General features: G+C 38.4%; 1 protein-coding gene across 3 annotated transcripts in view; it reads right to left on the bottom strand.

Moving 5' to 3' along the window:
- PASD1 (PAS domain containing repressor 1) overlaps positions 1-14,418 on the bottom strand; it is a 108,281-nt gene that overhangs the window by 37,371 nt on the left and 56,492 nt on the right. For all 3 annotated transcript variants that reach the window (XM_055267560.1, XM_055267558.2, XM_055267559.2), the window contains 4 exons: positions 11,879-11,978; positions 11,317-11,427; positions 9,852-9,982; positions 7,254-7,336 (listed from right to left, as the gene is read on the bottom strand). In XM_055267560.1, the coding sequence (XP_055123535.1) occupies positions 7,254-7,336; positions 9,852-9,982; positions 11,317-11,427; positions 11,879-11,978 (425 nt within the window). The remainder of the gene's footprint in view (positions 1-7,253; positions 7,337-9,851; positions 9,983-11,316; positions 11,428-11,878; positions 11,979-14,418) is intronic.

Below are 14,418 nucleotides of genomic sequence, written 5' to 3'. Positions count from 1 at the left end.
CAACTGGAAGAAAGGGTATCAGTGATGGAAGACAAAATGAATGAAATGAAGCAAGAAGGGAAGTTTAGAGAAAAAAGAATAAAAAGAAATGAACAAAGCCTCCAAGAAATATGGGACTATGTGAAAAGACCAAATCTACGTCCGACTGGTGTACCTGAAAGTGACGGGGAGAATGGAACCAAGTTGGAAAACACTCTGCAGGATATTATCCAGGAGAACTTCCCCAATCTAGCAAGGCAGGCCAACATTCAGATTCAGGAAACACAGAGAATGCCACAAAGATAATCCTCGAGAAGGGCAACTCCAAGACACATAATTGTCAGATTCACCAAAGTTTAAATGAAGGAAAAAATGTAAAGCACAGCCAGAGAGAAAAGTCGGGTTACCCACAAAGGGAAGCCCATCAGACTAACAGCGGATCTTCTGAGCAGAAACTCTACAAGCCCGAAGAGAGTGGGGGCGAATATTCAACATTCTTAAAGAAAAGAATTTTCAACCCAGAATTTCCTATCCCGCCAAACTAAGCTTCATAAGTGAAGGAGAAATAAAATACTTTACAGACAAGCAAATGCTGAGAGATTTTGTCACCACCAGGCCTGCCCTAAAAGAGCTCCTGAAGGAAGCACTAAACATGGAAAGGAACAACCAATACCAGCCACTGCAAAAACATGCCAAAATGTAAAGACCATCAAGGCTAGGAAGAAACTGCATCAACTAACGAGCAAAATAACCAGCTAACATCATAATGACAGGACCAAATTCACACATAACAATATTAACTTTAAATGTAAATGGGCTAAATGCTCCAATTAAAAGACACAAACTGGCAAATTGGATAAAGAGTCAAGACCCATCAGTGTGCTGTATTCAGGAAACTCATCTCATGTGCAGAGACACACATAGGCTCAAAATAAAGGGATGGAGGAAGATCTACCAAGCAAATGGAAAACAAAAAAGGGAGGGGTTGCAATCCTAGTCTCTGATAAAACAGACTTTAAACCAACAAAGATCAAAAGAGACAAAGAAGGCCATTACATAATGGTAAAGGGATCAATGCAACAAGAAGAGCTAACTATCCTAAATATATATGCACCCAATACAGGAGCACCCAGATTCATAAAGCAAGTCCTTAGTGACCTACAAAGAGACTTAGACTCCTACACAATAATAATGGGAGACTTTAACACCACACTGTCAACATTAGACAGATCAACGAGACAGACAGTTAACAACGATACCCAGGAATTGAACTCAGCTCTGCACCAAGCAGACCTAATAGACATCTACAGAACTCTCCACCCCAAATCAACAGAATATACATTTTTTTCAGCACCACACCACACCTATTCCAAAACTGACCACACAGTTGGAAGTAAAGCACTCCTCAGCAAATGTAAAAGAACGGAAATTATAACAAACTGTCTCTCAAACCACAGTGCAATCAAACTTGAACTCAGGATTAAGAAACTCACTCAAAACCGCTCAATTACATGGAAACTGAACAACCTGCTCCTGAGTGACTACTGGGTACATAACGAAATGAAGGCAGAAATAAAGATGTTCTTTGAAACCAACGAGAACAAAGACACAACATACCAGAATCTCTGGGACACATTCAAAGCAGTGTGTAGAGGGAAATTTATAGCACTAAATGCCCACAAGAGAAAGCAGGAAAGATCTGAAATTGACACCCTAACATCACAATTAAAAGAACTAGAAAAGCAAGAGCAAACACATTCAAAAGCTAGCAGAAGGCCAGAAATAACTAAAATCAGAGCAGAGCTGAAGGAAATAGAGACACAAAATCCCTTCAAAAATTAATGAATACAGGAGCTGGTTTTTTGAAAAGATCAACAAAATTGATAGACCGCTAGCAAGACTAATAAAGAAGAAAAGAAAGAAGAATCAAATAGACACAATAAAAAATGATAAAGGGGATATCACCACCAATCCCACAGAAATACAAACTACCATCAGAGAATACTACAAGCACCGCTATGCAAATAAACTAGAAAATCTAGAAGAAATGGATAAATTCCTGGACACATATACCCTCCCAAGACTAAACCACGAAGAAATTGAATCTCTGAATAGAACAATAACAGGCTCTGAAATTGTGGCAATAATCAATAGCTTACCAACCAAAAAAAGTTCAGGACCAGATGGATTCACAGCCGAATTCTACCAGAGTTACAAGGAGGAGCTGGTACCATTCCTTCTGAAACTATTCCAATCGATAGAAAAAGAGGGAACCCTCCCTAACTCATTTTATGAGGCCAGCATCATCCTGATACCAAAGTCAGGCAGAGACACAACCAAAAAAGAGAATTTCAGACCAATATCCTTGATGAACATTGATGCAAAAATCCTCAATAAAATACTGGCAAACTGAATCCAGCAGCACATCAAAAAGCTTATCCACCATGATCAAGTGGGCTTCATCCCTGGGATGCAAGGCTGGTTCAACATACACAAATCAATAAATGTAATCCAGCATATAAACAGAACCAATGACAAAAACCACATGATTATCTCAGTAGATGCAGAAAAGGCCTTTGATAAAATTCAACAACCCTTCATGCTAAAAACCCTCAATAAACTAGGTATTGATGGGACATATCTCAAAATAATAAGAGCTATCTATGACAAACCCACAGCCAATATCATACTGAATGGGCAAAAAATGGAAGCATTACCTTTGAAAACTGGCACAAGACAGGGATGCCCTCTCTCACCACTCCTGTTCAACATAGTGTTGGAAGTTCCGGCCAGGGCAATCAGTCAGGAGAAGGAAATAAAGAGTATTCAGTCAGGAAAAGAGGAAGTCAAATTGTCCCTGTTTGCAGATGACATGATTGTATATCTAGAAAACCCCATTGTCTCAGCCCAAAATCTTCATAAGCTCATAAGCAACTTCAGCAAAGTCTCAGGATACAAAATCAATGTGCAAAAATCACAAGCATTCTTATACACCAATAACAGACAGAGAGCCACATCATGGGTGAACTCCCATTCACAATTGCTTCAAAGAGAATAAAATACCTAGGAATCCAACTTACAAGGGATGTGAAGGACCTCTTCAAGGAGAACTACAAACCACTGATCAATGAAATAAAAGAGGATACAAACAAATGGAAGAACATTCCATGCTCATGGGTAGGAAGAATCAATATCGTGAAAATGGCCATACTGCCCAAGGTAATTTATAGATTCAATGCCATCCCCATCAAGCTACCAATGACTTTCTTCACAGAATTGGAAAAAACTAAAGTTCATATGGAACCAAAAAAGGGCCTGCATTGCCAAGTCAATCCTAAGCCAACAGAACAAAGCCGGAGGCATCACGTTACCTGACTTCAAACTATACTACGAGGCTACAGTAACCAAAACAGCATGGTACTGGTACCAAAACAGACATATAGATCAATGGAACAGAACAGAGCCCTCAGAAATAATGCCACATATCTACAACCATCTGATCTTTGGCAAACCTGACAAAAACAAGAAATGGGGAAAGGATTCCCTATTTAATAAATGGTGCTGGGAAAACTGGCTGGCCATATGTAGAAAGCTGAAACTGGATCCCTTCCTTACACCATATACAAAAATTAATTCAAGATGGATTAAAGACTTAAATGTTAGACCGAAAACCACAAAAACCCTAGAAGAAAACCTAGGCAATACCATTCAGGACATAGGCATGGGCAAGGACTTCATGTCTAAAACACCAAAAGCAATGGCAACAAAAGCCAAAATTGACAAATGGGATCTAATTAAACTAAAGAGCTTCTGCACAGCAAAAGAAACTACCATCAGAGTGAACAGGCAACCTACAGAATGGGAGAAAATTTTTGCAATCTACTTATCTGACAAAGGGCTAATATCTAGAATCTACAATGAACTCAAACAAATTTACAAGAAAAAAACAAACAACCCCATCAACAAGTGGGTGAAGGATATGAACAGACACTTCTCAAAAGAAGACATTTATGCAGCCAAAAGACACATGAAAAAATGCTCATCATCACTGGCCATCAGAGAAATGCAAATCAAAACCACAATGAGATACCATCTCACACCAGTTAGAATGGCCATCATTAAAAAGTCAGGAAACAACAGGTGCTGGAGAGGATGTGGAGAAATAGGAACACTTTTACACAGTTGGTGGGACTGTAAACTAGTTCAACCATTGTGGAAGTCAGTGTGGCGATTCCTCAAGGATCTAGAACTAGAAATACCATTTGACCCAGCCATCCCATTACTGGGTATATACCCAAAGGATTATAAAGCATGCTGCTATAAAGACACATGCACACGTATGTTTATTGCAGCAGTATTCACAATAGCAAAGACTTGGAACCAACCCAAATGTCCAACAACAATAGACTGGATTAAGAAAATGTGGCACATATACACCAGGAATACTATGCAGCCATAAAAAAGGATGAGTTCATGTCCTTTGTAGGGACATGGATGAAACTGGAAACCATCATTCTCAGGAAACTATCGCAAGGACAAAAAACCAAACACCGCATGTTCTCACTCATAGGTGGGAATTGAACAATGAGAACACATGGACACAGGAAGGGGAACATCACACTCTGGGGACTGTCGTAGGGTGGGGGAAAGGGGGAGGGACAGCATTAGGAGATATACCTAATGCTAAATGACGAGTTAATGGGTGCAGCACACCAACATGGCACATGTATACATATGTAACAAACCTGCACGTTGTGCACATGTACCCTAAAACTTAAAGTATAATAAATAAATAAATAATAAATAAAAATAAAAAATAAATAAATAAAAATAAAAATTAGATTCCATAAAAACAGCATGCTGGTACAAATAAATGTGACCATGGCATGAGCAGACATGTCACACTGTCACATTCAACACATAATTACACAATTATTAATACAAATGCAGCTTTATGTTAGCAAGAATTTTTAACGAAGCAAAGGGGATGTAAATAGCTAGCCACGATGAGTTCTGTTTCTCATCCCATTGCTCTGTGTGTAGCATCAGATAATGGTGGACAACCAATCACCTCTGTACTCTTCTGATGGGAATGGAAGATTCTCCCTGCCTTCTCTTAAATCCAGATGAGCCTCAAATATTTCCTGTCTAACTCATTCCTTCACCAGCTCTGGCTTCCTTACCTCCTCCTGCCCCTGAATAGTAACAGTGACCACAGCTTCCAGCTCACTCTTCTCACCATCAGACCTCATACAAGCATGCGTTTGATTCCAAGAAACCTCTTGCAAAGTTCTCGTTTGCTTATTTTATTTTGCTAAATATTACTGGCATACAGTGCACATATTTAATATATTACTTCATTATTTATTTACCAGTACATGTACATTGCAATGTAGAAGGAAAATGTAATCCACTCCCAATACTAGACACTGTATAGTGTATCCTATTGTGGCTTATTACATACAAAGGTGCCTAACAATGAGTTTATCGAATGCTGAATAACTATATAGTATTATAAATAATTTATATTTTATAGACATCCTTTGTGGGTTGTTAAATAAGTTTATAAAGGGGTTTTAGTGGTATCTGGCAAATTAATCAGCATTTTTCTGGGAGTTAGGAATATATTTTTACTTTTCTTACGTAAAATAGTGGAGTATTGGCTTCTTTTCTCTGAAAATGTGTTAGTAAACAAATTTTAAAGAACACATTAGATTCACAAAAGACAGATGCCTGTATAATTAGCAGTAACCACAATGCATACTTGCTCTTCTACCATTTAAAAGTGTCTAAACCACTTCTCAAAAGAAGACATTTATGCAGCCAAAAAACACATGAAGAAATGCTCATCATCACTGGCCTGAACCACAGTGAGATACCATCTCACACCAGTTAGAATGGCCATCATTAAAAAATCAGGAAACAACAGGTGCTGGAGAGGATGTGGAGAAATAGGAACACTTTTACACTGTTGGTGGGACTGTAAACTAGTTCAACCGTTGTGGAAGTCAGTGTGGCGATTCCTCAGGGATCTAGAACTAGAAATACCATTTGACCCAGCCATCCCATTACTGGGTATATACCCAAAGGACTATAAATCATGCTGCTATAAAGACACATGCACACGTATGTTTATTGTGGCATTATTCAGAATAGCAAAGACTTGGAACCAACCCAAATGTCCAACAACGATAGACTGGATTAAGAAAATGTGGCACATATACACCATGGAATACTATGCAGCCATAAAAAATGATGAGTTCATGTCCTTTGTAGGGACATGGATGAAACTGGAAAACATCATTCTCAGTAAACTATCGCAAGGACAAAAAACCAAACACCGCACGTTCTCACTCATAGGTGGGAATTGAACAATGAGAACTCATGGACACAGGAAAGGGAACATCACACTCCAGGGACTGTTGTGGGGTGGGGGGAGTGGGGAGGGACAGCATTAGGAGATATACCTAACGCTAAATGACGAGTTAATGGGTGCAGCAAATCAACATGGCACATGGATACATATGTAACAGACCTGCACATTGTGCACATGTACCCTAAAACCTAAAGTATAATAAAAAAAAAAATAAAAGTGTCTAAACATTACCTTTCTTTTCAAGAAATAAAGTAATGAAGTAGTATATTAAAATGCATTACCTTAATTTGAAAGTCATTACATGCCTGGGTCAGTTAAGTTTTCTCTATTTATTGCTTTAATGCTTTTTTAAAAAATAAAAAATAAAAAGCCAATCACCTGTATTTACATTCTGTTGGAAAAACATGTGAATTATATGAGCTGGGAAAGGAAGTTCAGACTAGTAGACTGCTATTCTGGTTTTATTTATTTATTTAGAGACAGGGTCTCACTCTGTTGCCCAGGCTGGAGTGCAGTGGCACGATCACTGCTCACTGCAGACCTGATATCCCGGGCTCAACTGATCCTCCCACATCAGTCTCCCAAATAGCTAGGACTACAAGCACATGCCACCATGCTTGGCTAATTTTTTTTTGTATTTTTTGTAGAAATAGGGTCTCACTATGTTGCTCAAGCTGGTCTCAAACTCTTGGGCTCAAGGGATCCTCCTGCCTCAGCCTCCCAAAGTTCTGGGACTACAGGCATGAGCCACCATCCCTGGCCCATTTCTTTCTTTTTTCTTTTTCTTTTCATTTTGATGGGGAAAAAAATATCTGTAGGTGTTATTTCTCTTGTTTTAGTTTTGCTTAGTAAAATTGTATTCTAGATCTTCATTACCTTTATCAATACTACGTCTCACCTGAGCTCTCTCACAAAAGGTTCCTCATCTGAATCTTCTGTAAGTACAGCTTCATCACTGACTGCCTTTGAAGTGTAAAGTTGCTGCAGAAAAATTCAAACATTTAGATATTTAATATGTAGCTAAATAGTAAAAGTGCATAGCGCATATATCCAATGTTACGAATAATCGGCATATCAATGTGAGAAATGCACTGGAGTTTCACAGATTTGAAAACTGAGGATTACAGAGATATAATGATTTGACCCAAGAAATAGAGCTAGTAGATCCAGGAGCAGAATTTCAAAGTTTGAACTGTGAGTGCATCACCCTTCCCACTGCACTACACAGTCACGCTGTGAAAAAAATCTTCCTCCAAAAAGCCGCCTGTTTGCACAAGATTTTTTCTCCAAAATGTCCACTAATATGGAACAAACATCCTATAAACCTAGAGAGAAACTGGACTAGAACACAAATAGAGTTCCCTGTGCTGTAAGGGCAACCAAGGTATTGGGCCAAATCAGATTTTTTTCTCTTTCTCAGAGAAGCAAGTAGGTACTGGGGCTGACCTCCAAAATGGGATGTCTATATTCTCATGGCAGATGTGACAGTTCAAATCCCAGAAGGCTACAAAGACGGAATAATGAGTGGGACAACTGAATTAGGCAACCTCCTTAAACTGTCCTTCTTCTATACTACTTTTCCTACCATCTTAAATTTGAAGAAATGATGACATATATTACTTGTTCTCAAATTGAATGTAAAGGCCCCCTCCACAGTTTCTAAAATGTGGTCTGAAAAGGCCACGTTTTAAACCACAGATGAAAAGTAAAGCAAATATGTTGCCTTCTCTGGATCATGGCAGTAATAATGACAGTAATAACACTGATCACAACAACTGTAACATCTCACATTTACTGAGTGCTTACCATATAGGAGAAGCTGTCTTATTCACTCCTTACAACCCTAATAGAAGGTATACTACTCCCATTTATAGAAAAAGAAACTGAGGCTAAAGGATGTGACTTGGCCAAGGTCACATAGCTGGTAGGGAAAGGATTTGAACACAGGAAATCTGGATCAGAGGCTTCCCTTATAAGGTAATGAGTTGGATATGTTGTATGTTGTAATGTCAACACAATATTAACATGGCCCAAACAGTGCTCTTGATTTTAGCTTCCCACACTGCCTGATCCACATTGTCCCAGTCTTGCTAAAATCAGTTAATGGCACCTCCATTTGCTGAGTTCCACAAGCCAAAAAGCTAAGAATCCTCCCTGAGATGCTTCTCTCCCTTCTCCTAGACACTTCTAACTCATCAGCAAGGGCACTATCTCCAAAATACATCCCAAGTCAGAACACTTTTATCTCCATTACTACAATCATAGTCCAAGGCCCTATCATCTTCCACTTAGGTATTCTTGCTTCCATTCTTGTTTCTCTATACTCCATTTCTCACCCAATATTCACCCTGACCTTTAAAAAAGAAAATCAGATCATGTCATCTTCCTGCTTTCCAACGCACTTGAAATAAAACCCAAACTGATCAGGAGAATGGCGTGAACCCGGGAGGCGGAGCTTGCAGTGAGCCGAGATTGCGCCACTGCACTCCAGCCTGGGCGACAGAGAAAGACTCCGTCTCAAAAAAAAAAAAAAAAAAAAAAAAAAAAAAAAAAACAAAAAAAAAACACACACACAAACTGATTACCATGGATCTCAAAGTTCTACATAATCTGTTCCCTGCCTATCTACTGGATCTTATTTTCTGCTGCTCCTTCCCCCTTTCACCTTATTCTGGTCACATAACTTACTTTGTCACTTGGAACTCTCCAAGCTAGTTACTACTTTAGGTCTTTTACAGATGTTGAACCATCTACCTGAGTTGCCTTCCTTTCTTAGCATCCCTAGGGGTCTCTGCTCAAAAGACAAATTATCCGAAAAGGATCTTCCCTGACCACTCTGTCTGAACTCCCCACCCGCACTAGTCATTAGCACATTATTCTGTCATCCTTCGTGGCACCTTCCAATATTATTTAGCTATTGTCTGTCTCCCCTAATGTCTCTCTGGCACCTAGCATAGTACCTGCAACACAGTAGGTGCTTACTAAATATGTTACTGAATGGATAAATTAATGGATGCTGAATCTATCAGATGAATCCCAAAGTGAATTCTTTTTAGAGCTAGAATTTGTGAATGCTATATTAGAGAACACAAAGAGAGCAGAAGCCTTTACAATCAGCTACCCAATGGGGTTGTGGTGGAGCTGCCTCAAAACTCAGTTGGTATCAGAAGCCTTCCTTTATCTACCTGCCAAAATGCTCATTTCTCTTAATGTGTTCCAGTCCCCAGCACCTACATTTTATAATATTTTATATTATGTCAAGACTACTTGTAAATGATTGCGCATCTCTTTCGAGTGTGTCTAAATTTTCACTGAGATGTTCACCTTCTGAAACATAGGAGCTGATTTTCCCTATTCACATATCCCAGCACAACCCTCTGCACACACTGAGTAATTTCGCAATGTTGTCCAGTGGCTGAGACACCAAAGGGGAGGTGACCCTTCAACGGAAGCCCACATTGCCACAATGAGGGAAGCACAAACACAGTATACCCACCTGCAGGAGCTGAGTCCTGAGAATGCAAACATTTCCCACAAGATAAAACCGATCCTCCTGAGGGATACATGCAGCAGACAAGCCGGCACGGAGATGGTTGGAAAAGAAGCCACTAAAGACCACAGGAGACTCTAAGGAAGATGGACACACATGTGACAACAGAAAAGTGAACCAGTTAAACAAGAAGACAAATACTTGACACATCCATGTGCTGTTTGCTAACCCACTGACAATTTTCAAAATTCTGAGCCATGGGGTTTTTCCTGTCTTCTTTCCTTTTCAGCCACTCTCCCCAACAAAACATAAAGAATTCATTACTGAGAATCAAATGTTGAGAGTTAAGGTTGGTTTTCAGTCTTCCGTTATTGCCCTGTGGATGGACATTTTAGTCTCCCAAAGAGATGTGGCTCCTCTCTTTTATATAGACCATATGGGTACAGTGTGTGGGAGTGTGTGTATGTGTGTGTGTGTAATCTGTGGACACAGAGTCAAGTAAGATTTTTTCAAAAGGTATGACTTTTAATTTCCAAGAATCGTGACAAATATATCAGCCAGCTGTTGCATGAGTTAATTTCATTTATTTATTTATTCATTTCTCACATGTTCATCAATATTTGGTATTATTCACACTTCTAATTTTTCCCATTCTGATGGGTGTAGAGTGCTAATGTCACTGGTTTTTAAATGTTTCATTCTTTGCTTATTAGTGAGTTGGAGTACCTTTTCATATATTTGTTAGCTATTTGGGCTATTTACCTCTGATTCAAGTCTCAGATATTTTAATGGTTCCAAACCAGTTAATATTAATTAATTTATGTTAATTTCTCAGCTTGCAGTTTCTGAAACCTCAAAATTTGTAAAATGGACCCTATATCCACACGCAACAAAAATTTGGGTTTTGGTTTCCTGTAAATGGCACATTTTGTCCATTCAAGTTCCCAGAGAGCTGCTAAACCTACTCACTATTCCTCTGGGCCAATGGGCAGAACTTTATTGATCACTTTATTGATCTCTAGGTTTTATATATTGGTGCCTGACTGGGTGTTAGAATTCCTGACCCCAGCCAATGGAGCCTATGCATGACTTAAAATCCACCAAGGCCACCACAAAATCAGCTTCTTCTTAGCACTGTCATACTGCTTTAAACTTTAATTTCTGGTACACATAGACCCATAGAGTCCCCTTTATTTTAAGCTTGGATATGCATTAAACTTCTTTTGTTATATTTTTGCAATCATTTCCTTGTTTTACAAAAAGAAAGAGCCATCCTTAACAACTCAGTGTCCCCTACCTTGTAAATTTCACTGTTAATTTTTAAAAGTCTAATTAATGTGAGTAGTCAGAAACTGTGGCCATAGGGATATCAGACAGTTTGCAAGTACCAAGCAGAAGAGCATTTATGTTAGTAATGAGAGGCTACATAACTCATAAATGTCATATAGATAAGATAAACAGAATTGCTTACCATTACAAATATCTCTTACATTCACAATAAATTTCACGGTTTCGTAAGCAGAACTATCACCATGTTCAACATTTCCTCTTTTTAAATGACAGCAAAATTCAATATGTGTTTCTAATAAAAAGAGGACAAATACAAAACAAGTCTACATTTGTACTTTACCATATTCTACTGGATTATTTCATATGATCAATGTCTTACTTAGATTAGATTTTACAAAAGTATTATCTTCTTTCCACGAACATTAGCACTTACATAGCTATCTATGTTGTATCGGTAGAGTAGGGCACCAGCTAGAACACTATACACAATGGTCCATTATTTATATAGCACTAAGGCAATTGTACAAATGCTACAATACTCAGGATCTGTGGTGAAGAATAAGATTTAATGGAGGAGAGATTTTTTAACCCTAGAAATATAGTTTGTGATATTATATAAAAGTAAATTAATATATGATCAACAGCCGTATATGCTCTAATATCTTTTTAGAAATTAATCCATTGAGCGATTGTTACTTGTCCCTTAAAACCTAAGAATTTACTACTTTTAAAAATATACATACCTGAGTTTAGTAAAGGAAATTTGAGAACAGTCTTTTGGTAGACTTCATCTTTCTCTTCATCAGGCAGAAGGCTTAATAATTTTTTGCCCACAATCTCAGCCTGGCGGGAGAGGAGAGGAGGTGGTGAAGGGAAAAAGGAGGGGAAGAGGGAGAGAGTAAACTTTTTTATCTGTGTTAATACTGTTCAGTTCCTTTTTTATCTGTGTTAATACTATTCAGTTCCTCTATCTCCTTACCTCCAGTGAGCTTATGCTCTGCCCCACCTCAGCCATATACAGTTGTAGCTGTTGTACCTCTAAAAAATACAATTCACATTATCCTACTTTATGACCACCACCTCCTACCTTTCCAGTGCACTCATACAAGCACCCCTCTTGTATGTACCAGCTCTCCAGCAATGATTCCATCCACTGAGACCTCTAATCCATTCCTATCACATTTTTACTGTGCATTATCTTCCTCAAATCATCACATCTTTCCCTATCCAGCTCAGATTCCATAGTCAGTGTAATCATTCCTATGTGCTCTTTCCCTCTACCATATTTGCCTGGGAAAATTTTAACTCTAGTTACTTCCAACCTTTCATTTATCTACACCTTCACCCAAGCAATCGAATGTAAATGAAGAAAAACCCATAACTAAGCAGTATATTATTTGAAATAAGTATTCAAGTCTGCCCCAAAATCATTTATTTAGACAATTTGCTCCCCTACTCTTTTTCCTCCTTCAAACCTCCAACCCCCGAGCCTTCCTTCATTTTCAGCTGACCTAATTTCTTGTTTCAGTGAAAAAAAATGGGAAATGTCAATATCTGACACCAAATCTACCAACCTATCTGTTCCTGTGCCTAGCCCTGCTTTCCCTCCTCTTCCAATGAATAAGCTCCTACCTGAATTTAACTCCTTCACCTGTGCACTGCATCCCATTTTCTGTAGACTATGATAAGACATTGTTCTAGAAAGTCTCACCCTACCCCACACATCAAGTTTTCTTTCCCTCTCAACTGAGTGTTCCCATAAGCATACAAAATGCTATACTATACATGCTATGATATCTGTCATCTATTTGGTCATTACACACTCTATGCATGTATTGAAATATCACATGTAGCCATACATATGTACAAATATTACATATCAATAAGAAACTTTAAAAATAATCAGGAAAACAAAAACAACAACACAAAATTCTTTTTTTATTTATTTTATTTATTTATTTTTTATTATTATACTTTAGGTTTTAGGGTACATGTGCACAATGTGCAGGTTTGTTACATATGTATCCATGTGCCACGTTGGTTTGCTGCACCCATCAACTCGTCGTTTAGCATTAGGTATATCTCCTAATGCTGTCCCTCCCCCCTCCCCCCACCCCACAACAGTCCCCGGAGTGTGATGTTCCCCTTCCTGTGTCCATGAGTTCTCATTGTTCAATTCCCACCTATGAGTGAGAACATGCGGTGTTTGGTTTTTTGTCCTTGCGATAGTTTACTGAGAATGATGTTTTCCAGTTTCATCCATGTCCCTACAAAGGACATGAACTCATCCTTTTTTATGGCTGCATAGTATTCCATGGTGTATATGTGCCACATTTTCTTAATCCAGTCTATCGAACAACACAAAATTCTAAAAACGCATACCTTCTTTTACATTACCGCCTCTCCCTTCAATTATAAGTCTACTTATCTGGAGTTATGTGCAAATTTATACATCAATAAGAAATTTTAAAAATAATCAGGAAAACAAAAACAACACAAAATTCTAAAAAAAAAAAAAGAATCAGGAAAACAAAAACAACACAAAATCCTAAACATGCATAACCTTCCTTTACATGACCTCCTCTCACTTCAATTATAACTCTACTTATCAGGTCCACTTTGGAACAAAAATTCCTGAAACGAAACGACACTTTTTACCTCCCCTTTCTTCACTTCTCGCTCTTTCTTGAAACCACACTAATGAAGTTTATATCTAACCACTCCACTCCACTGAAACTGCTTTTGTCAAGGTAACTAATGCCCTCCATATTGCAAGATCAAATCATCACTTCTCAGCCCTCATCTTACCAAGCATCTCAGCATTTGATGCAATTGATCCTTCCTTTTCTCTAGATACATTTACTTGACTTCCAGGACACCACACACATTAGGATATACTTCTACCTCAAAGGCTACTCCTTCACAATTTGCTAGATCTTAGTCTTGCTTCCTGAATACTAGGCATCGGAGTGCCAGGGCTTAATCATTAGGCCTGTTTCCCTACGTGGTCTCTTCCACTTCCATCTCATTAAATACCACCTATCTGTTAATGACTCACAGATACTCGTCTCTTGCTCCCATGATAACTCAGCTTGGATGTCTACTCGCATTTCAACTTTAAGATATCCAAAAAGAACTGATCTTTTCTTTGACAAAATATGTTCCTCCCTCAATCTTCCTAATATCAGTAATGGCAACCACCATTTACCCATTTACTTGTCCTCGACTTGCCTTTTATCTCTCAAACTCAATATCCAGTCCATCAGCAATCTCTAATGGATCA

Source organism: Symphalangus syndactylus, chromosome X (assembly GCF_028878055.3).
Source record: "Symphalangus syndactylus isolate Jambi chromosome X, NHGRI_mSymSyn1-v2.1_pri, whole genome shotgun sequence".
NCBI classification, from domain to species: Eukaryota; Metazoa; Chordata; class Mammalia; order Primates; family Hylobatidae; genus Symphalangus; species Symphalangus syndactylus.
Note: the sequence above shows the minus strand (reverse complement) of the source record. Positions and strands in the feature narration are given on the sequence as shown.